This window comes from Saccopteryx bilineata, chromosome 1 (genome assembly GCF_036850765.1).
Source record: "Saccopteryx bilineata isolate mSacBil1 chromosome 1, mSacBil1_pri_phased_curated, whole genome shotgun sequence".
NCBI classification, from domain to species: domain Eukaryota; kingdom Metazoa; phylum Chordata; class Mammalia; order Chiroptera; family Emballonuridae; genus Saccopteryx; species Saccopteryx bilineata.
Window position 1 is genome coordinate 178,563,424 of NC_089490.1, and position 27,487 is coordinate 178,590,910.

General features: G+C 39.5%; 1 protein-coding gene across 4 annotated transcripts; it reads left to right on the top strand.

Moving 5' to 3' along the window:
- The first annotated feature begins 21 nt into the window (after window positions 1–21).
- On the top strand, window positions 22–26,206 carry MSMO1 (methylsterol monooxygenase 1). 4 transcript variants are annotated; one of them, XM_066280218.1, is made up of 7 exons: window positions 22–147; window positions 3,059–3,114; window positions 5,095–5,380; window positions 10,753–10,901; window positions 12,029–12,155; window positions 22,535–22,689; window positions 25,105–26,206. In XM_066280218.1, the coding sequence occupies exons 3-7, from the start codon at window positions 5,126–5,128 to the stop codon at window positions 25,298–25,300; spliced, it is 882 nt and encodes a 293-aa protein (XP_066136315.1). In that variant the 5' UTR covers window positions 22–147; window positions 3,059–3,114; window positions 5,095–5,125; the 3' UTR covers window positions 25,301–26,206. The 4 variants fall into 4 exon arrangements, with proteins under 4 accessions (XP_066136315.1, XP_066136323.1, XP_066136342.1 ...); XM_066280226.1 differs by having other exon boundaries at window positions 26–139; XM_066280245.1 differs by lacking the exon at window positions 22–147 and adding an exon at window positions 397–468.
- Window positions 26,207–27,487: the final 1,281 nt, after the last annotated feature.

Below are 27,487 nucleotides of genomic sequence, written 5' to 3' on the forward strand. Positions count from 1 at the left end.
CCAATAACAGAAGAAGCCGGCTTCATCTCCCTCGAGCCAAGAGAGGTGGGTTCCCAGGTCGCGTCACCTGGCTTAGTTTTTGTGTTACGGTGAGCGGTAGTCTCCGTCCGAGCGTCCCGGTGAAGGGGCCGGAGGACAGGTTCGTAGGTGAGGAAGGGGCAGCGTGCGGGCTTCGGCCCCGAGCTCCGCAGGATTGAGGGCGGCGGGGTTCAGGGGAGCGGGGTCGGGCGTGGATGTGCTCTGGGGGCCGGATGGGGGCACCCTTACCCAGCGTGAGGGCGGCGAGCGGCGGGAGGGAAAATGCTGTGCATTCTTTAGTGATGGGACTGGGTCCGGGCTTGTTTCTTGTCTTTTAAATTTACAGTCATCTGGACGCTGGACGTATTGGACGACAGTTACAGCACAGGATGATAGAGTGATGAAAGTTTTACTAAAGAGGAGCATTACAGGGGAGATCAGATCTATTGTGTATGTGCGGTGGGGGTAGTGGGGTTGGGAGGGGCGTCTAAGGGGGGGAGGCTTCTGAAGGATGGGTAGGGGTTAGAGAGGAGGACAGGGCCGGCAAGGGGATGCTGTGTCCGCGGGCAGAGACTAAGCAGCAGGTGTTTAAATCAGGTTGTCCGTGGAGGAGAAAAACAGAAGAAAATTCACTGCTTTGCCTCCCCCCCACACTTTATTTTCTACTTTTTGCTTTTGTTCAATTGGCAGCAATTTGCCCATTTCCCTCCCTTGTGTATGGAGAGTCAAGTCCTGAATCTTCGTTAAACCAGGTGTATCTCCATTGAGAGTTGGAAGGCTACCAAGTTAGCAGAGGTAGGAGAGACTGAAAACATTCCTTAAAGATGTCTAAGAAGAAAGTGCAGTTCACAAAATTAGGTATTAAAGGAGGTAGGGAGTATTTGGACAGGATTGTGAGGAGCAGTTGGTGAACTTTTAGGCATGTTGAGTTTTAAGTGCTTCTGAACTAATTGGAGCTAGCCAGTAGATAATTAGAACCCGGAGTTTAGGGGAGAGGGCTGAAAATATAGATTGTGAACATTAACAGATTTTAAAAACGGGAAATAGTTAAGAACACCCAAGGTAATCTGGAATTGCCAGATTACTAGAAAAAAAGTAAGGACAGCATCATTGGCAAACTCTAGCTTCAACTGTGAGGTCTTTATTTCTTAATAGCTTTACTGCAGACATCCTAAATTAGAGAGTACTGTATCCTTTCTCATGTCCTGGTTGAGTCTTTGGATCTGAAGTTCCCTCTACTCACAACATCCTTGTATTCCTCCCACCACACCCTACTTTACTCTTTTAATCTGGTTTTCTCCCATCATGTTCCAGGTCCAGTTTAGATAGTTTCTTTCTCTAGGATTTCTTTCTGGTCCTCTTTGTTCTCAAAGCACTCTGTTTCCAACCCTTTATTGTTCTCATCACATACTTTTTTGATAGTCTGGTTGCTTCTTTGTATTCCTCCTGGATTTTATGTTTTTTTAAGTCGGGTGAGGGCAGAAGCTAGCTAGCATGGTGGCTGCAGCTGGTAGCACAGATTAGGTCAAGAGTGAATTCATGTGAGGTCCAGGAACCAAAGAAGGAAAGTATTTCAAGGAGAGAAGTATCAAATCTTTCAGATTGGCTAAGTAAAATAAATGCATAAGAATGTTTGTTGGATTTGGCAGTTAGGAAGTCCTTAGTGATTTTAGTAAGAGTAAATTCAGTGTGGTGATGAGAATAGAAAGCTGAGTGTAGTTACTGGAGAGTAAATAGAAAATATGAAAAGGACATCCTGTATAGAATACTTTTTCTGGAGGCTTGGGCAAACTGTAGGAATTGTTCTTCTCTTACTATAATATTTATTGTGTGCGTTAGTATTTATGATTAAAGTATAGCATAATGGCTGAGAGCATAGACTTCCCCCTTAGCATTTTTATAACTTGGGAAAGTTGTGTGATCTTTCTAAACCTGAGTTTTTCATTTAGAAAATGGGGATAATAAAAATACCTACCTTGCCTGACCAGGCAGTGGCACAGTGGATAGAGCATCAGACTGTGATATGGAGGACCCAGGTTCGAGACCTGGAGGTCACCAGCTTGAGCGCAGGCTCATCTGGCTTAAGCAAAAAGCTCACCAGCTTGGACCCAAGGTCGCTGGCTTGAGCAAGGGGTTGCTTGGTCTGCTGTAGCCCCATGGTCAAGGCACATGTGAAAAAGCAATCAATGAACAACTAAGGTGTTGCAACGAAAAACTGATGATTGATGATTCTCATCTCTCTCCGTTCCTATCTGCCTGTCTCTATCTATCCCTCTCTCTGACTCTCCCTCTGTGCCTGTAAAAAAATAAAAATAAATAAATAATAAAAAAATAAAAGAACCTATGTTGGTTGAGGTTATGAAATGTATATTTAAAAAAAGTACCTACCTCGTGAAAGTATGGTAAGGACTAAAGTCTATAGCAGAGAGAGCACGTAGCACACTTAGAATCCAGTTCCTGGCACATAGAAAATGCTCAATAGTTGTTAGCTTCTTAGAATTCTGTGTGTCAGGTCCTGTGCTAAATGTTTCACATGCATTTTTTCTTGGACTCATTGGAAAAACTGTTGTTAACTCTTTTTATCTTTTTCAGTTTTACTGAGGTATAATTGACAGATAAAACTATAAGATATTTTAAGTGTACATAGTGGTGATATGACATTGGGAAAAGATTCCCACTATCTAGTGCAGGAGTCGGGAACCTTTTTGGCTGAGAGAGCCATGAATGCCACATATTTTAAAATGTAATTCCATGAGAACCATACAACGACCCATGTACGTTACGCATTATCCAATAAAAATTTGGTGTTTTCCTGGAGGACAGCTGTGATTGGCTCCAGCCACCTGCAACCATGAACATGAGCGGTAGGAAATGAATGGATTGTAATACATAAGAATGTTTTATATTTTTAATGTTATTATTTTTGTTATTAAAGATGTGTCTGCAAGCCAGATGCAGCTATCAAAAGAGCCACATCTGGCTCGTGAGCCATAGGTTCCCGACCCCTGATCTAGTTACTATTGTTCTTTATATTTTGCAGATGATAAAAACTGAAGTTCCAAGAAGTTAAATAACTTGCTCAAGGTCACACAGCTGGTAAGTGGTTTTGGTTTAACATTATCAAATTTGTTAATGATCTCATGAAAGGTGAGGATAGGGATAACTTACTTTGTAATTTAGAAAATCTTTGAAGATCGTGTGAATGGGAAGGTAGATTGCAGGTAGTTGAGTGAGTTGTGTGGGTGAGAGTTAAGCAGTCAGGCTTTATATTGATCTCTTAGAGAAAGAAGTTGGTTGGTTCAAAGAAAGAGAAATGGGACAGTGGCTTGGGGGACAGGTGATAGAGGTTAGAAAAGCTTTCTTCCGGAGGGGAAGACTTGACTTATGTTTTTAAACTTGAGGGAGGATAGACTCAGTGAAGAGGGAAAGAAGAGGTAAGAAAAGTAAAGTGAGTAATGGACAGTTGTCAATGAGGTAAGGTAAGAACACAGGCCTGCTCAAGTCTTAGAGACGAGCATGAATAGTGAGTAAAGAGACATTTTACGTAGTCTCCATGGTGTGACTCATTTGAGAATTAGTCAGACAAAAGAATAAGGATGCAAAGCAAAGTTAGACCTGAGGAAGTTGGATAAGCTGCCCAATATTATTCTCTATGAGGAATGGTTTAACAGGTAAATTGAAGTAGGGGGAGCATTGCTTTTGAGTCTTCAAATACTTGTTTTTGAGTGGTCAATCCATTGTAATTCATAGATCAGAAACAGCAGCAAACATTTTTAGGAGAGATTCTTCATAAGTTTCTGTATTTTCTGATTTGGTATCTTATGCTCATTTATTATATAGGTAAAACATGCTCATGAAAAAAATTGTAAGAAGGTATAACATAAGTAAAATTTTCTCCTCTCATTCATAACAACCCCTCACTGTGTGTGCATATGGGCGTGCACTCAGACCCCCTTACCTCTTGATCCCTTTTCCTAAACACCACTCTAAATTGTTTCCTGTGTATCCTTCCGTGCATTTTCTCTGTGTGTATGTGTGTGTGTGTATCTCTGTATGGGTGTCTGTGTAATTTTCTGTGGAAGAACTTAGAATTTATTAACTCATTTCTTGTGATTTTCTGTTTACTTTTATATTTCTTCTTCTTTGTTTTCTAATTAGTTGATTGTTTCTAATCATTGATTGTTTTCTAATCAGTGCTTTCTTCTTAGTCTTGATGTATCTGTCTTTGTACACTTACTTCAGTGAGAAAATTACTGGGTCAAAAGGCATATTTATTTTGAATTGTGATAGATACTGTGATTTTTTTCCCCCTTGAAGAAGTACTAATTTCTTCCTCACCCCGACCCACCCCCCTTTCTGCCCCATCAACAATGTATGAGGATACCCGTTTCTCCAAACTGTTATCCTTACTAATATTGGGTGGAACATAAAGACTTTTGTTTTAGGGTGTGTTTTATTAATGAGTCAAATTGAACTGCTTATTTGTTTAGTGAGCATTTGCATTTATTTTTCTGTGAATCAAGTATGACTGGCCTTTGTCATTCTACTGTTGGGTTTTTAGGCTTTTCCCACAGCACACTTTGTAGTCCTCTGTCATAAGTTTTAGAAATATTTTTCCAGTTTTTCATTTAATTTTTTACTTTATTTATAATTATTTTTTCCATCCCCAGTCAGAAGTATTTAATTTTTATGTAGTCATATTTGGCAGGCTCTTTGTTTGCAAGTTTTTTTTGGTGTTAAGAGACACTTTTAAAGTTCATTATTGCTCATTGAAATGATAAGTTTTTCCTTGGAGACCACACTGAAAAGTCTCTTAAGGATAGCATGAAATTCTTTATCCACTGTTCTCTTTGATCCTGCTCTTGAAAGTTAACATGTGGCTTTAAAATTAGAATCTACAAATGGATGCAGTGATAATACCCAGTAAATTTTTTTAACTACATGTTTAAGACTTGAGATATTGGTGCTCCTTCAGTAATTTTTATTTTTAAAATGATCAAAGATGTATTTTAAAACTATTTCTTTGTTTAGCTTGCATTCTTTCCTATTTATTTATGTACTTATTTATGTTTACAGAACTATAAAGCCCTGTTCAGAGATTTGAAAAATGGCAACAAACGAGAGTATCAGCATCTTTAGTTCGGCATCCTTGGCTGTGGAGTATGTAGATTCACTTTTACCCGAGAATCCTCTGCAAGAACCACTTAAGAATGCCTGGAACTATATGTTGGACAATTATACAAAGTTTCAGATTGCAACATGGGGATCTCTGATAGTTCACGAGGCCATTTATTTCTTGTTTTCTCTACCTGGATTTTTGTTTCAGTTTATACCTTACATGAAAAAGTACAAAATTCAAAAGGTGAGTATGATGGACTCTCAATGGAATATTATCATTAGTGTTGTATATTTTTAGAGTAATTGTTACTTTGTTTTGAGAGACTTTGTGTAAGGGCTGTCAACAGAAATATAATTAAGCCACATATGTAATTTTAAATTTTCTAGTAGAATACATAAAAAGGTTAAAAGAAATAGGAAAATTAATTTTATAATATATTTTACTTAACACAGTAAATCTTCACTATTACCATTTCAACAAGTAATCAGAATTAAAGTACTTAATCTGAACTAAAAAGTACTTAATGAGAGCCAGACCAGTGGTAGTGCAGTAGTAGTGTCAACCTGGGATGCTGAGGACCCAGGTTCAAAACCCCAAGGTCCACTGGCCTGAGCACAGGCTCACTAGCTTGAGTGTGGGGTCACCTACTTGAGCATGATCATTGACAGGATCCTGTGGTTGTTAGCTTGAGCCTCAAGACACATATGAGAAAGCAATCAATGAACAACTAAGGTGCTGGATCGAAGAATTGATGCTTTCCATCTCCCTTTCTGTCTGTTTCTCTCTTTCCTTTTCTCACTTAAGAAAACAAAAACATCTTTAATGAGGCATTTTATGTTATTTTCATCATGTCTTTAAAATCCAGTGTGTATTTTACACTAATTTTAGCCCATCTCAATTTAGATTAGCCATATTTACAGTATTCAGTAGTCACTTGCTGCTAGTTGCTATAGTATTGGATAGCACACTCTTTGATCATTATTGATAATGTTTCAAGAATAATTTGTTAAGTTTGCTTTAAGTATATGTGATGTTTCTCTAATTTGGGTTTGTAAGTTTAATTTTTAAACTAATTGGAAAGGAAAGTTATGGGGTTTTGCAGGTACTATTATTGTAGTTCAGTTCAGCTCCTGATGTCTCAGTCCCTAAGTGTATGTTAATATTCTAAGACCTAAAGTAAGGCTACTAAAATTGTGTTTTTTCTCTAAATATAGGTGATAGTTCGCAGCATTCATGTCATTCCAAATAAGGAGGTGACAATGCTCCTTTTTCTAGGTGTTTTTTTCAGAGCACTAAATGTTTTTTGACAGCCCACTATGCATGACAAAGTATAGAGGTTTGTGCAGTGCCTCTTAGTTTGAACATAGGGAAAATAGTGACCTCTACTAGGAGTTTGATAGCTCCCAGGAAAGAATCTGGACTAGCTTATTTGAGAGAGAGGATTTATCAGCAGCTGGTGAAGCCGTGGTGGTTTCTAATGCTTACTGTTTACTATTCTAAAAGTCATGCCAAACCAAGCTCGAGTACACACAGCCTTGGCAGAAAGTAGACATCTTGAGTGTTCATCTATGGAGACTAATCTGCACTAAGTCTCTGGCGTGTGGCGGTCAGGACACACTTCCTCTCTCACAATCTCGGCTCTCTCCCAGTGAGTCTCCCTTGAAGCCAGGACTGATTTTCTCTGGGGATAGTGCACAGAGGGTCTGGTGCCTGTGGACTCCCAAGCCAAAGGAGGGAAAGACAAAGGGGAAAGGGGGAGGGAATGAAAGAATGAGGCCCAAAAGAGAGTATCCTGTTACCCTAAATTGAGGACACAAGTTCTAAAATGCTTTGTATAAAAGGCACTGCCTTGAAAGGGACAATTCAGTTTGGGTGTCTTAAATTCTCATATGTGTTTGGGTTGATTTAGGCTGCCCTGTGTCACCCACTGATTTGCTTATATGGCTGATTCATTGTATAGTTAGCCAGACCAGAATATTCTTGTCCTCTGCCCTCTGTGGTCAAATCATTGGTCAGAGGTGTTAAGCTTTTCAAAGAGAGGGGGATCTTTTTTTAAGTCAGTGTTGTATGAGTGGTTTGAAAATAAAGTATAGTATCGTGAAGGACAAGCAGTCATCTACATAGTTACTGCGAAAGAAAGGACAAGCAGTCATTTACATAGTAATGACTGCTAAAGAAAGGACAAGCAATCACCTACATAGTTACTGCGAAAGAAAGGACAAGCAGTCACCTACATAGTTACTGCGAAAGAAAGGACAAGCAGTCACCTACATAGTTACTGCGAAAGAAAGGACAAGCAGTCACCTACATAGTTACTGCGAAAGAAAGGACAAGCAGTCACCTACATAGTTACTGCGAAAGAAAGGACAAGCAGTCACCTACATAGTTACTGCGAAAGAAAGGGCAAGCAGTCACCTACATAGTTACTGCGAAAGAAAGGGCAAGCAGTCACCTACATAGTTACTGCAAAAGAAAGGACAAGCAGTCACTTACATAGTTACTGCGAAAGAAAGGACAAGCAGTCACCTACATAGTTACTGCGAAAGAAAGGACAAGCAGTCACCTACATAGTTACTGCGAAAGAAAGGACAAGCAGTCACCTACATAGTTACTGCGAAAGAAAGGACAAGCAGTCACCTACATAGTTACTTGTAGTTATTTATAAACAGATTAAAGGGCTGGGTAGTGTGGTTTCAAGTCTGTCCACTGCATGTCTTCCTTTGAGTTTTACAACCTATTAAAGGTTTTGCTTTGAACTTGTTGATACAAAAATAAATTGTAATGGTAAATCAGTACAAGTTTTTATAATATATAGGGATTTAAAAACAAGCAAAGAAATCACCGCAAGTAATTACAGGTTTATGAATTTTGAAGGCAGATACCCTGCAACATTGTGGGTACAGGAAGAAGTTGCTGTTGGTGATGAGATAGCACTAAAGACTGTGCTTTCAAAGAGAGTAGAGAGTGCACAGTTAATGCACATGCATACTAATGGGGGAAATTTATAGGCATAAGCTAGTAATAAAGTAGACATTGTAGGTACCGTTTCATTTTACAAGGTCTCAATAATTCTTTAGGAATTTTCCTTAAAGGTGTATCTCTATCTAGCTATCATCTATCAAAAACATTTTTTCTCAAGTCTATGGCCTAATAATGGTATTCCTTCATATGAGGATGCAGTTATATATAAAAGTAAAATGGTATACTTGGCTGTTACTCTAGGTATGAGTTTTGATTAACATCTTTTTTTTTTTTTTTTTTTTTTTTTTTTTTGCACTTTTCTGAAGCTGGAAACAGGGAGAGACAGTCAGACAGACTCCCGCATGCGCCCGACCGGGATCCACCCGGCACGCCCACCAGGGGGCGACGCTCTGCCCACCAGGGGGCGATGCTCTGCCCATCCTGGGCGTCGCCATGTTGCGACCAGAGCCACTCTAGCGCCTGGGGCAGAGGCCACAGAGCCATCCCCAGCGCCCGGGCCATCTTTGCTCCAATGGAGCCTTGGCTGCGGGAGGGGAAGAGAGAGACAGAGAGGAAGACGTGGCGGAGGGGTGGAGAAGCAAATGGGCGCTTCTCCTGTGTGCCCTGGCTGGAATCGAACCCGGGTCCTCCACACGCTAGGCCGACGCTCTACCGCTGAGCCAACCGGCCAGGGCTGATTAACATCTTTTAAACTAATTTGTGTACACTTATAACAGTATAGCATGTGACTATTAATTATAGCTAATTAATTTTTGTGTTAATTTCTGCGTTACATAGGAATCAGATTCTAGCAAGGATATTGAAAGTGTGTTAAACGTAGTCTCTGTGGGAAGCCATGCCATTGCTGGCCCAAGCCAGAATCTTATTTATTTTGTCTCTAATCACAGACTGAAAGTTTCGGAGGATTAGGGTGATAATGCTCAAAATAGAAATAGAAAGATAGGCCCTGGCTGGTCGGCTCAGTGGTAGAGCGTTGGCCTGGCGTGTGGAAGTCTCCAGTTCGATTCCTGGTCAGGGCACACAGAAGAAGTGCCCATCTGCTTCTCCACCCTTCTCCCTCTCCTTCCTCTCTGTCTCTCTCTTTGCCTCCTGCAGCGAAGGCTCCATTGGAGCAAAGTTGGCCTGGGCGCTGAGGATGGCTCCAGTTGCAGCAGAGCAATGCCCCAGAGGGGCCAAGCGCCACCTGCTAGTGGGCATGCAGGTGGATCCTGGTTGGGCACATGCGGAGTCTGTCTCGCTGCCTCCCTGCTTCTCACTTCAGAAAAATACAAAAAAGAAAAGATAGTTATAAATTATTTGATTTCCTCATTTTATGTGTTAGTGGTAGCCCTGTTATCAGGGACTGCCTGTCTTTGGATTGATTCTATTTAATGCTTTTTCTTTTTTTTTTTTGGTTTAGTAAGATAACTCTTATTAAAGAATTTAAGGAACAGCACTGGAGGCCTAGATCTTAGTTCCGGTTCTGCTACTAACTGTGATTCTGCGTGAGGTATGAACCTCTTTGGGCTTCTGCTGTGGTAGTTCCCATACTTGAGATAGTGTGGTAGAGTTGAAAAAATTTCATCAAATTTCTAAATTTTTTTTTTAATTACTTCTTTTTATTTTTATTTTTTTATTTTATTTATTCATTTTAGAGAGGAGAGAGAGACAGAGAGAGAGAAGGGGGGGAGGAGCTGGAAGCATCAACTCCCATATGTGCCTTGACCAGGCAAGGCCAGGGTTTCGAACCGGCGACCTCAGCATTTCCAGGTTGACACTTTATCCACTGCGCCACCACAGGTCAGGCCAGATTTCTAAATTTTTAAGTAAGAACATTTAACAGAAAGCAATAATTATTTATTATCACCATCTTTTTATAAAACCCAAAACATTTTTTCTTATATCATATAAGGATAGCACTTTAAATTGAGTAAGTTTAGCTTTTTTAAATATGGCTTGCTAAGCTAGTTGGTATTCTGATGCAATGTAAATGAACATTTAACTACCTTCATCTATCTCACTTTGCTCATTTTGACTTTAGTCTCTGAACTGTGGGTACTAGCTCTCTGTTCTTTGGGAACCACCAGACACATCTCTGAAGTTCTTCAGCTCAGAGAGTTTATAATTCTGTTATTGTATATGGACAAAAATGCACTAATTTCTAGGAATAAATACTGCAAAATATTTGGGAGCATTGATTTACCTGTGTAATGAAGGCCTCCAATGCTGCTGAGACAACTGCTTCAAGAGTTGGAGATCCAGCTTGTAATCTTCACTAACACATTTCTTCTCTGACATTTCTGATAAAAGAAGTGAATGACCTCTGGGCAGCAAGACTGGAGAGCTGTTCATTCTGTGGTGCTTCTTTGGTTTGAGATCTTATGTTTGTGTTTTGCCAGGGTTTTTTTCTGTTAACGATTTCTTCTCCTAAATTCATGATGGTAGTTGTCAAGAATTTAGAAGGGGAGAATGTTGTGATTCCTGGGCCTTAGTTACTGTAACATGGTAATGAACATAGAATTCACAAAGCAGAATTAAGTAACATAGAATTAAGGTCTCATTAAACATCAGAGAAAAAAATTAGGGACTTCTGAATATCCGGCTAACCTACTGATAACAGAATAATACTAAGTATTTGTGCTTTTTCTCCATAGGATAAAACAGAAACATTGGAAAACCAATGGAAATGCTTTAAAGTACTTCTCTTTAATCACTTTTGTATCCAGCTTCCTTTGATTTGTGGAACTTACTATTTTACAGAGTATTTCAATATTCCTTATGGTTGGGAAAGAATGCCAAGATGGTATGTAGATTAAATCAGTCATGATTTGCTAAGCACTTAAAATATCCTTAATGTTTATCTTTTTCCTTCATTTGGTTAATGTATATTTGTTCTAAACTTTGGAAGTAAATAAAATATAGAGATGTAAACCATAGGATAAATTTAAAATGGTCCAATTTTTAGGTCTTTCTCTATTTTAGTGTAATACTTTATATTAGAAAACAATGAGAGACTCATTTGTGAGGTTTATAAAAATGTGTATTTAGATACAAATATATATATTTTCTAAGCATAGGTATTTGTATTCAATAATATTTGTATTCAACTATGTGTTCCTGACTTAAATACAAACATCAATATATACATATGTACCTTATAATATATAATATTCAACATATAGAAGAGTTTCTGTATATGTGTTTATTTGTAAACAAAATATTTTCTGTCCATTGCACTTACATTTTAACCTTTGGCAGAAAAAAGTGATTTTTACTATTATTAATCTTTTTATTTTTTGTATTTTTCCAAAGTGAGAAGGGGGGGCAGACAGACAGACTCCTGCATGTGCCCCAACCAGGATCCACTCAGCATGCCCCCCAGGAGGCGGTGCTTGGCTCATCTGGGCTGTTGCCCCGCTGCAATCGGAGCCATTCTAGCGCCTGAGATAGAGGCCATGGAGCCATCCTCAGTGTCCGGGCCAGCTGTGCTCCCATGGAGCCTTGGCTGCAAGGGAGGGGGGAGGAAGAGCGAGATAGAAAGAAGAGGGGGAAGGTTGGAGAAGCAGATGGGCGCTTCTCCTGAGTGCCCTAGCCTGGAATCAAACCCAGGACTTTCACACATTGGCCAACGCTCTACCACTGACTATTATTAATCTTAATTCAAGTTTTTCATCAATATTATTCTTTTCTTAGAGGTTTTAAATTTTGTTTCTTAACTCTGATTTTATACCTATGAGTGAATCAAAGAAAAAAAAGTTGGAATTGATATAGTGGTCAATATATTCAACTCTTCTTTTGCGTGGTACCATATGACCACCTTGTATCTAGCAGTGTTGAGATACTTGGTTTTTTATGTAACGTCTCAAGCAGTGATCCCAAGTAAAAGTCTAGACTGCGTTTTATACTCACGACGGTATTTTCCTCTTAAAGGTACATGCTCTTGGCAAGATGCTTTGGTTGTGCGGTGATAGAGGATACCTGGCACTATTTCCTACATAGACTCTTACACCACAGAAAAATATATAAATATATTCACAAAGTTCATCATGAGTTTCAGGTAAGTTAGAATTCTATTTCTTTTTTTCTTTTTTTTTTTCTTTTTTTTAATAAATAAATTTTTATTTTAATGGGGTGACATCAATAAATCAGGGTACATATATTCAAAGAAAACATTTCCAGTTTATCTTGTCATTCAGTTCTGCTGCATACCCATCACCAAGAGAGAGATCATCCTCCGTCACCCTCTATTCAGTTTTTTTTTGTACCCCTCCCCTCCCCTTTCCCTTCTGCCTCCTTCCCTCCCCCCTCCCCCTGTAACCACCACACTCCTGTCCATGTCTCTTAGTCTCGCTTTTATGTCCCACCAATGTATGGAATCCTGCAGTTCTTGTTTTTTTCTGATTCTCTTATTTCACTCTGCATAATGTTATCAAGATTCCACCATTCTGCTGTAAGTGCTCCGATGTCATCATTTCTTCTAGCTGAATAGTATACCATGGTGTATATGTGCCCCATCTTCTTTATCCAGTCTTCTATTTTTTTTACAGTGATTAAAAGCCTTTAAGCAAACTCTTGACCAATACAGCAAGAATCCATAAAAGAGTAGTGTCCTTGACATGTTCACCAAGTCCAAGTTGGCCTCATCACCATGCCAAATCCCTGAGAAATGCAACCCAACCACAGTTCAGTCTGTTAGGAGCTGTCACAGGGAGCAGGAGTCCAGGAAAAGTCCGCATGGCACTGGAATTGTCACCATTCTATACTTTGCAGCTCATGTCCAAGTCCCTATGACAGCTGCTTCTAGCTGGTAATGATTCAGGTGGACTGGAAAAGCCATTTGCAGCATGTGTGGATATGGCACTTCTGTTCTCCTCTGCCTGGAGAGTTGAGACCAGGTTGCTTTTCCCTGGAACTCTGCGACTGTGGCATGGTAAAGAGAACCTTGGGATACACTAAGCTGGGTGGCAAAGGTAAATTCAAAATACAAGTTGGCAAAAGGGGGAAGGAGAGCTCTATATTAGGAGTAGGTCCCAGCCTGAAATATGAGTGGGGCATTGAGGTAGGAGGAATAAAGGAAACACTATATATTAAGCAAAGCAGCAGAAAATAGGACTATCAACACCCACAACAGAGATCTTTGAGGAAAGAATAAAAAACCTGACTATTCAGGCAAGACATAGTTAAGTGGCCCTTGTGCAAATGAGATCAGTTTACCTGCTTCTTGGAAGAAATACCCTAGGCTTGTCCACAGTGTCATAGATGGGGCCGATGGCCCTGGGCACCTTCAGCCTTCAGTGGCAAACCCCAGCTTTCTGGGCAAGGTTAGGTCATAGGTGGCTGGAGCAGGGCTGGAAGAGACTGAACCCTCCCTTAGAGGAGCGAGGGGGAAGCCTACCTTCCATGTCCCTGTTTCTTCACAGCAGAGGCGTGTAAGCCTGGTAGGCTTTAGCTCAATGACCTTCCTATCCACTAGGCATCCTAAGAGACCCCTTTGGGGTGTTGGAGCCTTTAAGGGTGTATCCTAAAAGCTGGTAGTTCCCCTGATCTCTATTGGGCTTTTTCTGCCTCTAGGTATCTTAAAAGCCATGCTCAGAAGATCTCGCTGAGGGGTTTGAGGATCCCCATCCGCCTATATAAATCTTTTCCATATATCTGGAGCTATTTGGAAAAAGACAAAACAGTGTTATTAGCTGGATCTAATAAAGAAGGTGGTAGTTGCAGGCGAAAAAGATTTGGTGTCTCCTGTTCATCAGCCTTCAAAAGAAATGTAAATTTTTTTTTTTTTTTAAGTAAAAAGCATGATATGGTAGACCCGTAGGAGTCATTGGCCTGGTGTGCAGAATTCCCGGGTTCAATTCCTGGCTAGAGCACACAGTTGAGAAGCGCCCATCTCCCTCTCCACCCCTCCCCCTCTCCCTCCCCTCCTTCCTCTCCGTCTCTCACCCCCCCCCCCTGCAGCCAAGGCTCCACTGGAGCAAAGCCACCCCGGGCACTAAGGACGGCCCCATGGCCTCCGCCCCAGTCGCTAGAATGGCTCTGGTTGTAACAGAGCTACCCCCAGATGGGCATAGCATCCCCCCCAAGGTAGGCATGCCAGGTGGATCCCGGTCTCGGGCGCATGCGGGAGTCTGCCTGACTGCCTCCCCATTTCCATCCTCAGAAAAATACAAAAAATAAATAAAAGAAAAAATACAAAAAAAAGGCATTCCCTTGTGTTAAAGCTCCAGGGAGCATGGAGTGAGCTTGAGTATGTCCTATGAAACATGGAGCTTTATGTTGACATATAAGTCTTTGAAGAAGGAGGAACTGCTGAAATAGTTCATCAGCATTTGTCCCTAAGACAGCAGTCTTTATAGTGGAAACACCATAAGTAAATATTTGCTGTCTGTCTATAGACTAAAGGGGGAATATGGCAAATGCTGAAAAGCCATGCTCTTTGTGCCCCTCCCCTCCCCCAACCCCCTCTCTCTCCTCCCCCCACCCTGTACCCCCAACACTGTTGTCCATGTCTCTGAGTCTCATCTTTATGTCCCACCTATGTATGGAATCATATAGTTCTTAGTTTTTTCTGATTTACTTCTTTCGCTCAGTATAATGTTATCAAGGCCCATCCATGTTGTTGTAAAAGATCCTATGTCATCATTTCTTATGGCTGAGTAGTATTCCATAGTATATATATACCAAAGCTTTTTAATCCACTCGTCTTCTGATGGACACTTGGGCTGTTTCCAGATCTTTGCTATTGTGAACAATGCTGCCATAAACATGGGGGTGCATTTCTTCTTTTCAAACAGTGCTATGGTGTTCTTGGGGTATATTCCTAACAGTGGTATAGCTGGGTCAAAAGGCAGTTCGATTTTTAATTTCCTGAGGAATCTCCATACTGTTTTCCACAGTGGCTGCACCAGTCTGCATTCCCACCAGCAGTGCAGGAGGGTTCCCTTTTCTCCACATCCTCGCCAGCACTTACTCTGTTGTTTTGTTGATGAGCGCCATTCTGACTGGTGTGAGGTGATATCTCATTGTGGTTTTAATTTGCATTTCTCTAATCATTAGTGATGTTGAACATTTTTTCATATGCCTATTGGCCATCTGTGTGTGCTCTTTGGAGAAGTGTCTATTCATTTCTTTTGCCCATTTTTGGATTGGATTGTTTGTCTTCCTGGTATTAAGTTTTACAAGTTCTTTATAAATTTTGGTTATTAACCCCTTATCAGACGCAATGTCAAATATATTCTCCCATTGTGTAGTTTGTCTTTTTATTCTGTTCTTATTGTCTTTAGCTGTACAGAGACTTTTTAGTTTGATAAAGTCCCATTTGTTTATCCTGTCTTTTATTTCACTTGCATGTGGAGACAAATCAGCAAATATATTGCTGCGAGAGATGTCAGAGAGCTTACTGCCTATGTTTTCTTCTAAGATGCTTATGGTTTCACAGCTTACATTTAAGTCTTTTATCCATTTTGAGTTTATTTTTGTGAGTGGTGTAAGTTGGTGGTCTAGTTTCATTTTTTTGCAGGTAGCTGTCCAATTTTCCCAACACCATTTGTTGAAGAGGCTGTCTTTACTCCATTGTATGCCCTTACCTCCTTTGTCAAATATCAGTTGTCCATAGAGCTGTGGGTTTATTTCTGGGTTCTCTGTTCTGTTCCATTGATCTATGTGCCTGTTCTTATGCCAGTACCATGCTGTTTTGAGTACAATGGCCTTATAATATAACTTGATATCCGGAAGTGTGATACCTACCGCTTTATTCTTCCTTTTCAAGATTGCTGAGGCTATTTGTGTTCTCTTTTGGTTCCATACAAATTTTTGGAATATGTGTTCTAAATCTTTGAAGTAAGTCATCTGTATTTTAATCGGTATTGCATTGAATTTATAGATTGCTTTGGGTAATATAGACATTTTAATGATGTTTATTCTTCCTAACCATGAGCACGGTATATGCCTCCACTTATTTGTATCTTCCCTGATTTCTTTTATCAATGTTTTATAATTTTCCGAGTACAAGTCTTTAATCTTCTTGGTTAGATTTATTCCTAGGTACTTTATTTTTTTGGTTGCAATGGTAAAGGGGATTGATTCCTTGATTTCTCTTTCTGACAGTTCATTATTAGTGTATAAAAATGCCTCTGATTTCTGAGAATTGATTTTATATCCTGCCACCTTGCCGAATTCATTTATCAGGTCTAGTAGTTTTTTGACGGAGACTTTAGGGTTTTCTATATACAATATCATATCATCTGCGAATAATGATAGTTTTACTTCTTCTTTTCCAATTTGGATGCCTTTTATTTCTTTTTCTTGTCTGATTGCTATGGCTAGGACTTCCAGAACAATGTTGAATAAGAGTGGTGAAAGGGGGCACCCCTGCCTTGTTCCTGATCTTAAGGGGATTGCTTTTAATTTTTGCCCATTGAGTATGATGTTGGCTGTGGGTTTGTCATAGATGGCCTTTATCATGTTGAGGTATGTTCCCTGTATTCCCACTTTGCTGAGAGTTTTGATCATGAATGGGTGCTGGACTTTATCAAATGCTTTTTCTGCATCTATTGAAATTATCATGTGGTTTTTCTCCTTTCTTTTGTTTATGTGATGAATCACATTGATTGATTTGTGAATATTGTACCAGCCTTGCCTCCCAAGAATAAATCCCACTTGATCATGGTGTATGATTTTTTTCATATATTACTGGATCCGGTTTGCTAATATTTTGTTGAGGATTTTTGCATCTAAGTTCATCAGAGATATTGGCCTGTAATTTTCTGTTTTTGTGTTGTCTTTGCCTGGTTTTAGAATCAGAATTATGCTCGCCTCATAAAAGGAGTTTGGAAGTCTTCCTTCCTCTTGAATTTTTGAAATAGCTTGAGAAGGATAGGAGTTAGTTCTTCTTTGAATATTTGGTAGAATTCAGTTGTGAAGCCATCAGGCCCAGGACTTTTCTTTTTTGGGAGTTTTTGGATAGCTGTTACAATCTCATTTGTTGTAATTGGTCTGTTTAGGTTTTCTGATTCTTCCAGATTAATTTTTGGAAGATTATATGATTCAAGGAATTTGTCCATTTCATCTAGGTTATCTAGTTTTTTGGCGTATAGTTCTTCATAGTATTTTCTTACAATATTTTGTATTTCTGTTGTGTCAGTTGTTATTTCTCCACTCTCGTTTCTAATTTTATTTATTTGAGTCCTCTCACTTTTTTTCTTGGTGAGTCTCATTAAAGGTTCATCGATCTTGTTTACCTTTTCAAAGAACCAGCTCCTGGTTTCATTGATCCTCTGTATTGTTTCTTTAGCCTCTATGTCATTTATTTTTGCTCTGATCTTTATTATTTCCTTTCTTCTACTAGCTCTGGGCTTTACTTGCTGTTCTTTTTCTAATTCTTTTAGATGCAGGGTTAAGTTGTTTATTTGAGCTTTTTCTAGCTTCATGAGGTATGCCTGTAATGCTATAAACTTCCCTCTCAGGACTGCTTTTGCTGTGTCCCATAAATTTTGAGTTGATGTATGCTTATTATCGTTTGTTTCTAGGAATTTTTTAATTTCTTCTTTGATCTCAATGTTAACCCATTCGTTATTTAATAACGTGCTATTTAGTTTCCAAGTGTTTGAATGTTTTTCAATTTTTCTATTGTGGTTGATTTCTAGTTTAATGCCATTGTGATCCGAGAAAGTGCTCAATATGATTTCAATCTTCTTAAATTTGTTGAGACCGCTTTTGTGCCCTAACATGTGGTCTATTCTAGAGAATGTACCATGAGCGCTTGAAAAGAATGTATATTCTGCTGTTTTAGGGTGAAAGGTTCTGAAGATATCTATTAAATCGAGTTGATCTAATATGTCCTTTAAGTCTGCTGTTTCTTTGTTGATTTTATTTCTTGAGGATCTATCTAATGATGTTAATGGGGTATTGAAATTCCCTACTATTTTAGTATTGCTGTTGATCTTGCCCTTTAAGTCCATCAAAGTCTGCTTTATATATTTAGGTGCTCCTATATTAGGTGCTCCTATATTTATAATGGTTATATCTTCCTTTTGGATTGCTCCCTTTATCATTATGTAGTGACCTTCTTTATCTCTAACTATGGTCTTTGTTTTAAAGCCCATTTTGTCTGATATAAGTATTGCTACCCCAGCTTTTTTTTCATTTCCATTTGCGTGAAATATTTTTTTCCATCCTTTTATCTTCAGTCTGTGTGCATCTTTTGATTTAAGGTGTGTCTCTTGTAGACAGCATATGTATGGGTCCTGTTTTCTTTTTTTTTTTTTTTTTTTTTTTTTTTTTTTTTTTTTTTTTTTTTTTTTTTAATTTTATTCATTTTTAGAGAGGAGAGAGAGAGAGGGAGAGAGAGAAACAGAGAGAGAAGGGGGGAGGAGCTGGAAGCATCAACTCCCATATGTGCCTGACCAGGCAAGCCCAGGGTTTCGAACCGACAACCTCAGCATTTCCAGGTCAACGCTTTATCCACTGCACCACCACAGGTCTGGCTGGGTCCTGTTTTCTTATCCACGCAGCTACCCTATGTCTCTTGATCGGATCATTTAATCCATTAACATTTAAGGTTATTACTGATATGTAATTGTTTATTTCCATTTTTTTCTTTGAAACTGTATTCCTCTTTTGCTATATTCTTTTTTTCCTTTGCTCTGTTTACAACAGATCCCTTAGCATTTCTTGCAGCCTTGGTTTGATTGCACTGAATTCCTTGAGGGTTTTTTTTTGTCTGTAAAGTTTTTTATTTCTCCTTCAATTTTAAATGATAGCCTTGCTGGATAAAGTAGTCTTGGTTGTAGGTTCTTGTTCTGCATTACTTTGCATATTTCTTGCCATTCCCTTCTGGCCTCAAGTGTTTCTGTTGAGAAGTCAGAAGTCATCCTTATGGGGGCCCCTTTGTTGGTGATAGTCTTTTTTTCTCTAGCAGCTTTTAATATTTTCTCTTTATCATTTAGCTTTGGTATTTTAATTATGATGTGTCTTGGTGTTGTTTTCTTTGGTTTCTCCTTAATAGAGTTCTCTGTGCTTCCTGAACATGTGTAATGTTTTCCTGCCTTAATTGGGGGAAGTTTTCTGCTATAATATGTTTGAACAAAGTCTCTATTCCTTGTTCTTTCTCTTCTTCAGGAACCCCTATGATGCGGATGTTATTTCTCTTCATATTGTCACAGAGCTCTGTTAGAGTTTCCTCAGACTTTTTGAGTCTCCTTTCTTTTTTCTGCTCTGCTTCCATGCCCTTATTTATTGTGTCCTCTAACTCACTGATTCGAATCTCTGCTTCATCCATCCTGCTTTTAATCCTTCCATTGTATTCTTTATTTCAGATATTGTATTTGTCATTTCTGACTGATTCTTTTTTATTATTTCAATGTCCTTTTTTATATTTGTTATCTCTTTATTTAGGTTTCCGTAATGGCCATCTATGGTTGTTCTGATATCTTTGAGCATCCTAACAATCGTTATTTTAAACTCTGCATCTGGTAATTTGGTTATATCTGATTCACTTAGGTCCTTTTCTGGGAATTTCTCTTGGTTTATTTGTGTTGTATTTCTCTGCCTCCTCATTTTCTCTTCACGGGATTGGCTGTGATCATGTGCTCGGGTGCTCAAGCAGTTGGTGGCCTTGGCCTTTGCCCCACCCTCGTGTGTGACGTTATGCTCGGTCCTGAGGGCACTGGCGAGCACCTTTGCTCAGCTGCGGGTCTCTGCCTGTTTCTGGGCTTTTGTTCTGCCTTTGCAGGAGGAGCCCACTCAAGGAACGGCTGCTAGCCTTGGCTCTACCGCTGGGCAGAACTGCGTTCCCAAGCTCAGCTCAGTAGCGGAACTCCGCCTCTACTGGGCTTTTGGCTCCACCCCCACGGGAGGAGCCGGCTACCAAGTCAGACCGCAAGTCTGGGTTGCACGGGCGGGGCAAGGCTGTGCTCCTCTGCCCTTGCTCCGGGGCTGGTCTCCACCCTTTCTGGGGTTCCCGCCCTTCTCCTGGAGGCTGGATTACAGGCTGCCGGTAGCTGAGCCTGATCGCTTTTGCATGCCCCCTTCTCCCCAGCTGGGCAAGATTGAGCTCACACCTGAGCCCAGTGGTGGCCAGCTGGCTTCCACCCCTGCCAGCAGAACCGCGCTTTTGTCTCCCGCTGCCGCCTGCTCTCCCGCGCGCCCTCAGCCTCGTGGGTGGGGTCGTTGCAGCTCGGACCCTAAGACTCACTACTCTAGACCCAAAAGCTCCCTCCTTCTAAGCGACTCTGCTCTGAATGCCACGGGGGAGCTTGTTTGGCTGCTCTTCTGCTTCCCTTTGCTGATATTGCTGTTTCCGGGGGAAATATTCACTTCAGCTTTGGGGGGTGACTCGTCCCAGGGGTTAGGTTGGCTATCTCCCAAAATGTTTCTCCCTGTGCCTCCTAGATTACACTCTCTTCCTGTTACCCTGGTCCTCTCCTCTCTCCCCCCATCCCCAGAAGCCCCGGGTGGGTGGTTATGAGAGAGATGTTCTACGCAGTTCCTTTAAGAAGGATCCTGGGTCTGAAAATCAGACTTTCTCAAAAACAGTATCCTGACTTGTTTCCAGCTAAATACTGTCCTTACGCCTCTTCTGGGCTCTGGGGCTACAGGCTGGGGCTTTGTTCCTGGGGCTCAGGACCCTTCCCCCTCTGCTAAACTCACTTCCTGCCACGCGAGTCTCTCCCTGCTGCCGTTAGCTCCGGGGAGCTCGGCAGCCCTCTCCGCGTTTCCGCTTTTCCTACCAGTCTCTGTGTGGCTTCTTCGGTGTTCCTTGGTTGAAGAGTCCTCTTAGTTTAGTCCAAAGTTGGTTTTTCCAGATGATAGTTCATAAAATTAGTTTGTAATCCACTTTGGTTCTGGGAGGTAGATGTTGGTACGTCCGCCTACTCCAGCGCCATCTTGTCTCTCTCTATTTCTTTTTTCTATTAGAGGCAGAATGTCAATTTTAATCTCCGGAACATTTAAAATAATTGGTGATACTTACTTCTTTTTCCTTTGGTATGATTATTAAGAACATTTCTTACACACCTACGCACACATAGCTAGTTCTAAAGATTTTCTTTTGTATCTTAATTTTGAGGCAAATTGAGACCTGAAAGAAAAATGTTACATGAAATAGTTCAGACTCTCATCTTTGTGACTAGAGCACTATTCTGACAGAGTTGATTACTGGCAGTTTGATAGAAACTATAGTGGCTTTAACGTTGTTTAAATGGAACTTTCAAACCAATAACCTTTAGTCCTTAAACTTCTACAACAGTTACCAACTTAGTTTTAACATATTTCCACCACATTGCTGACTCCCACAAAAGTACTGATTTTAAAAAAATTATTTTTAATTATAGTTTACATTTAATATTATTTTGTATTAGTTTTTGGTATACTGCACAGTGGTTAGACAATCACATACTTCACAAAGTGTCCTCCCTGATGTTTCCAGTGCCCAGCTGGTACCATATCATTAGTACAGTGTGACTGGGTATATTCCCTATGCTGTGCTTCATACGCCATGGCTATTCTGTAACTACCAGTCTGTACTTCTCAGTCCCTTCATTTTTTTCACCCAGTTTCCTAACCCCCTCCCCTCTGGCAACTAGCAGTTTGTTCTCTGTATTTATGAGTCTTAGAAACTTTTTATCAGAACTGCTTTTGATGTAGATTTGTCAGATTGGTTCTATGTTCTTCATTGATCCTGATTACATGGTATTCTAAATCAAGCATCCCTTCCCTAGCAGAACAAATTCAGATGTATAAACCAAAATTCGAGTTCAAGTCAATTCAGTGCCTTTATCTTAAACTATCAAAGACATTAAGATCTTTTTTAAGGACATCCCTATTTGACCTTTTGATGTTTGGTAGGAACTAAAAGATATTTTTTACTGAGAATTACTTTTAATGTTTACATCTGTATGGTTAAATATATTGTCATTACATATAGAAATATAATTTTATAAAACTAGATTCATAAATAAGTTAGAATATATATGTATTATGGTTCTCCAGAAAAAAAAGAAAGAGTAAGGGATACACATACACACACACAAATTTATTTTAAGGAATTGGGTCATATGATTGTGGGGGCTGGCAAGTCTGAAGGCTGGCAACTGAGGTCAAGTTGATGTTATCAAGTTGGGTCTGGCTTCTACAGGGCAGGAGGCTGGAAATTCAGGCATGGCTTCTATGTTGCGGTCTTGAGAATGCCTTCTCAAACGTTAGTCTTTGCTTTCAAGGCCTTCAACTATTGGATGAAGCCTCGTGGCATATTGAAGGGTAATCTCCTTTTCTCAGAGTGTACTGATTTAAATGTTAGCCACATCCAAAAAAACAAAGAATACTTTCACAGCAATATCCAGACTGATTGCCCAAGCCACTGGGCAGTATAGCCTGGCCAAGCTGATGCATAAAATTAACCATCACAATGTATTAAGGAATTCTTACTATTTATTTTAGGCTCCATTTGGAATGGAAGCTGAATATGCACACCCCCTGGAAACCCTAATTCTTGGAACTGGATTTTTCATTGGAATTGTGCTTTTATGTGATCATGTAGTTCTTCTCTGGGCGTGGGTGACCATTCGTTTGATGGAAACTATTGATGTCCACAGGTGAGTTATAGTTTCTGTTCTGGTATGAGGTAGCTTAAAATTTATTGTCATGATCATAAGATTATCTTTATATCTAAGTAAACTAACAGGAAAAGTTAATCTTGCTATTTTTGAGAAATCAAGAGAGCATAATTGTTGCATAAAAGTTCAAATAACAGGTATTTTTATATACCTGTCTATGGCTATTGTCATTTTTACAGGGAGAATGAGTTATTTTGGTTAAATGAAATAAAATTTTAATAGGTACCTCAAAACTGCCTTCCAGAAGGGTCCCTGTTTACATTCCCAGCAGAAATATGGAAGAATGTTTTCCCTCCCCCAACAAGCCCCACACCTGGGTAGTACAGTCTTGTTCATCTTTGTCAGTAAGAGGTGCAGTTTTCAGTGCTGGATCCGTGTGCATTCTCCAGGGACCTAGGGAGGCCCTGCGTCGCTTTGTGTGCTAATGGACCAGTGGTATTTTTTCTTTTTTAAATGACCTTTTTATGTTCTTTGCCCATTTTTCTGTTAGGTGTTGTCTCAAAAGCTATTGGTTTGTGTAAGCTTTGTTTGTTACATATTCTAATTTGTTAAATATTCTGGATATTTTCTCTTCGTTTGTCATTTGAATTTTAACTCTTGATGGTTCTTTTTTAGTACTGAAGTTTTTAATTTTCCTGTAGTAAAATCAGTCATTTATATGGCTCTTGGGTTTCATACCTTGCTTAGGTCTTCCTGAAACGCTGTTCAAATGAAACTATTTGTAGACTTTATTCTTAAAGACCTGGTTCAATACCATAATTCAGGAAGAGCAATTCCTTTACCGTTCTGTAGTGAAGCTAAGCCTAACTTTTACTTGAAAAAGACATTGAATCATTTAGTCCTCACAGAAGATTATCTCTGGTCTCACTGCCCAGCACTGATGAAATCACTACTTGAAATATTTACGAGCCCTGGACAGATAGCTTGGTTGGTTGGAGCATCGTCTCGAAGCACAGAGGTTGCCAATTTGATCCCCAGCCAGGGCACATACAGGAACAGATAGATGTTCCTGTATCTCTTTCTCTTAAAAAAAAAAAAAATCAATAAAGTAACATTAAAAATAAAAGAAATATTTATGCATATTTTACCTGCTTCTTTTCTGTTGATTGGAAGATATTTTGTGGTAAATTACTTATATGTAATCCCTTCTAAAATGCCTAACGGCCTAAGTTTTCATTATTTTAAAATAATATGTCCATTACATTTTGACTTGGAACTTTTACTATACCTGTGAAAGCAGAATATTAAATTCTAAGAATTATTTTTAAACCACTTAAGTAGCTAGATAATGCTTCTGATTCTAGGCAGAGAATATTCTCCTGTAGATAACTTGCAAGTGATGTTTCTTTCATTCTTTTTTTCCTTTGATTATTCTTTTCTCCCTCTTTCCCTCTCAGCTTTCTAAAGGGAGGGAGAGCTGGAGGTGATTCCCACTGGTATAATTCTGATTATAGCTACCGTATTTCCCCATGTATAAGATGCACACTTTCAAAAATTTGGGGTCTAAAAACTGGGTGCGTCTCATACAGTGGTTGTAGATATTTCTACTTGCATTTCCCACTTTCCCGCATCTGTTTTTGCGCTCATTGTTGAAAACAAGCTAATGGATGGGAGTTTTGACAGTGATGAGGAGTTGTATGAATTTTATGATGACTAAAACTTGAATTTAATAACTTTATGTAATTTTTTTTTTTTCAAATTTTGGGCCCCCAAATTAAGATGCCTCTTATACATCGGAGCGTCTTATACCTGGGCTAATACAGTATATGTTAGAAATAGTGGAGGATACTCTAAATGGTATTCTTTTAAACATCATATGTTTTCCTCCAACTACAGAAAGCACACTGTTATTTTAATTAATTTTAGTACATTTAATTCTGACTTGTCATTGATTAAAGTAAAAGAAATTGCACCACAGTGATTCTCAGATCTAACCTTCCTAATGCTTGATACAAATTTCATCTAACTTTTCCTCCAAGACATATGGCATTATATAGGCTTTAGAGGCTGTGGCGAGAAAGCGCCTCTAAAACAGAAGAGGAAAATAATTCATGCAAACTCCATTCATTACTATAACCCCTCTTTCTTCCCCTGATAGTATAATATATAATTTCCATAGACCTTTTAAAAGTTTTTTTAATTTCTTAACGTGTTTTTTGGAATATGCACCATTTTCTGTAAAGTTTTTGTCTTTAGTAAGTATATACTGCTCACAAAAATTAGGGGATATTTTATCACTTCATTCATTTTGAAACATCCCCTAATTTTTGTGAGCAGTACATTAGAAATAAAGTGACTTAGGTAAAGTGCAATGTTTGAATTAGTTGACAAACATATGACTGTCAGTGAAAATGCAAATTATTCCTTTATAACCTTTTGTTCTTTTTCTTTCAGTGGTTATTATATTCCTCTCAACCCTTTAAACCTCATCCCTTTCTATGCGGGTTCTCGGCATCACGATTTTCACCACATGAACTTCGTTGGAAACTATGCTTCAACATTTACGTGGTGGGATAGACTTTTTGGAACAGACTCTCAGTTTATTGCCTACACTGAAAAGATGAAGAAGACTGAGAAAAAAAATGAATGAATATTTATGAAAGTCTTCCTGAAGAGACACATTTTCCTGAATTAAAACTAGTAGCTAACATTGTATCTGGGGAACAGCAATAAACGGATCTTGTCTGCTGAGTGATTAAAAAAATATAACAACCTTTCTCTTCCTAGTGGGAATGTTTTCAGCTTTCCATTCAAGTTTTGTATGTGTAGAAATAAGACAGGACATTTTGAAGGCCATATAGCTAACCTTGCAGAAAGGTTTTAAGTAATGGAAGTATTAATATATATCTTTTCCCCCAGTAACACCATAGGCCTGAAGTTGAAATTGGTCTTTAAATCTTTTAAATATATTGTTACCATTTTAAAAACTCTTTAAGTGGATGTTAGCTTCATATTGAACTTTAAACATTTTTTAGAGTTTGCTTAAAGATCAAAATATAGATTGAATGACATCAATTAATACAGTGAACGAGGCTGTAGAATCAGGACCAGCCAGCACCAGGAGTTTCTAATCTTGTCTGGAGCTGACCAGTGTGGGGTGTTTTCTCTGAGAAGTTCTTTTGGATTCCCATGCACTACTGGCATCTATAAATTAGGGTTTTTCTGAATTGATGTAAGTGGAATATTTTAGTCTAAAGGTTTTCATGTTTCTTGAAATTTTTAAAAAATGAAGCTTTATTTCTGCTATTTACCCCTTAATTTTTGAGAATCAGGTTTTTATTACACTTAACATTGTATCTTAAAACTTTGTGAACTGACTTGTGTTTGCACTCTGAGCTATTAAAATAAATGTGGTGTTTGTTGGTTTTTTTTGTCTGATTACCTGATTTCCAGTTTTGAACATCAGCTATCACCTTTTATTTTTTTGTATAAGAAGAGCACAGGAATTGTTAAATGATTTTGTTTTGTAATAAAAGGAATAATTTTTTGTAAGTGCTTCATTGGCTAAACTTTTTTACAGTTTCAGTATGTGTCTAACAGGCCGCCTGTGGTGTGAATTGTGTTGACTTGTATTGGTGGAGGGTATTGAAGCAGCTCTTCCTTCTGCTTAGAAAAGGTATGGAAGAATAACGCTAAACCTGTTAGGGCTCATTTAGTCTCAAATATCGAGATTCTAGTTCAAATTGGAATTGATCGTTCTAACTTAGTATATGTGGGTAGTACTGAATTGTTTTAAAATATGGAGCCATTTTCTGATCAATTTCTTTCTCTTTTTGAACAGGAACTAAAATAGTTCTGTTGTTAAAAGGCAACAGTCCTAATTAGGTGTCTGTTACTCAAGTGACTCCTATTTCCAAGTTCAAATGAATTGCATTGCTGAGGAGGGAAAGAATTTGCAAATGTGACTGACACCATTTTGTGTGTGTGTGTGTATTTTTCTGCAGCTAGAAACGGGGAGAGACAGACTCCCACATGCGCCTGACCGGGATCCACCCGGCTCGCCCACCAGGGGCAACGCTCTGCCCACCAGGGGGCGATGCTCTGCCCACCAGGGGGCGATGCTCTGCCGCGACCAGAGCCACTCTAGCGCCTGGAGCAGAGGCCAAGGAGCCATCCCCAGCACCTGGGCCATCTTTGCTCCAATGGAGCCTTGGCTGCGGGAGGGGAAGAGAGACAGAGGAAGGAGGGGGGCGGTGGAGAAGCAAATGGGCGCTTCTCCTGTGTGCCCTGGCCGGGAATCGAACCCGGGTCCCCCGCACGCCAGGCCGATGCTCTACCGCTGAGCCAACCGGCCAGGGCCAGACTGACACCATTTTAGATGATCAGGCAGGAAGTCAGTCATCTCAATAGACTGTCTTTTTTTGTAGGTTGGATTCAGGTTCAGATTCTCCAGAGAAGAAGCTTCCTATTTCTGTTTGGGGAAGAATATGTCCAGATGCCATGTTTCTGGGAATCAAGTATGCAAAGTTGAGTAGGTGCCCTTTCCCAGAATTCCACTGTTCTCAGATTTATGTCCACCTTACCCAGAGCTTCCCTCATATCTGGAGAGTCCTGAACCTGTTCAGTTTCTCTAAAGAAGAAACCTGCCATGGGAGGGGTGGCCATGCAAATTAGGGGAAGGGACCTGTGACCTAACGACTTTGCACACAGTTTTGAACGAGAGTGCAATATTGGTTTTCAGTATTTTGCAATACTGTGTTAGAAATTTTTAACTGAGGTGCATTTTTTACAAAGAGAAAAACAGACTGATAACTGATCACAACCATGTAGTTACTAT

Coding starts and splice junctions, on each gene's coding strand:
- MSMO1 (XM_066280218.1), top strand. CDS start 5,126: ATGGCAACAAACGAGAGTATCAGCATCTTTAGTTCGGCATCCTTGGCT. Junction 10,902..12,028: donor TGGGAAAGAATGCCAAGATG/GTATGTAGATTA, acceptor TTCCTCTTAAAG/GTACATGCTCTTGGCAAGAT. Junction 12,156..22,534: donor AAGTTCATCATGAGTTTCAG/GTAAGTTAGAAT, acceptor TATTTATTTTAG/GCTCCATTTGGAATGGAAGC.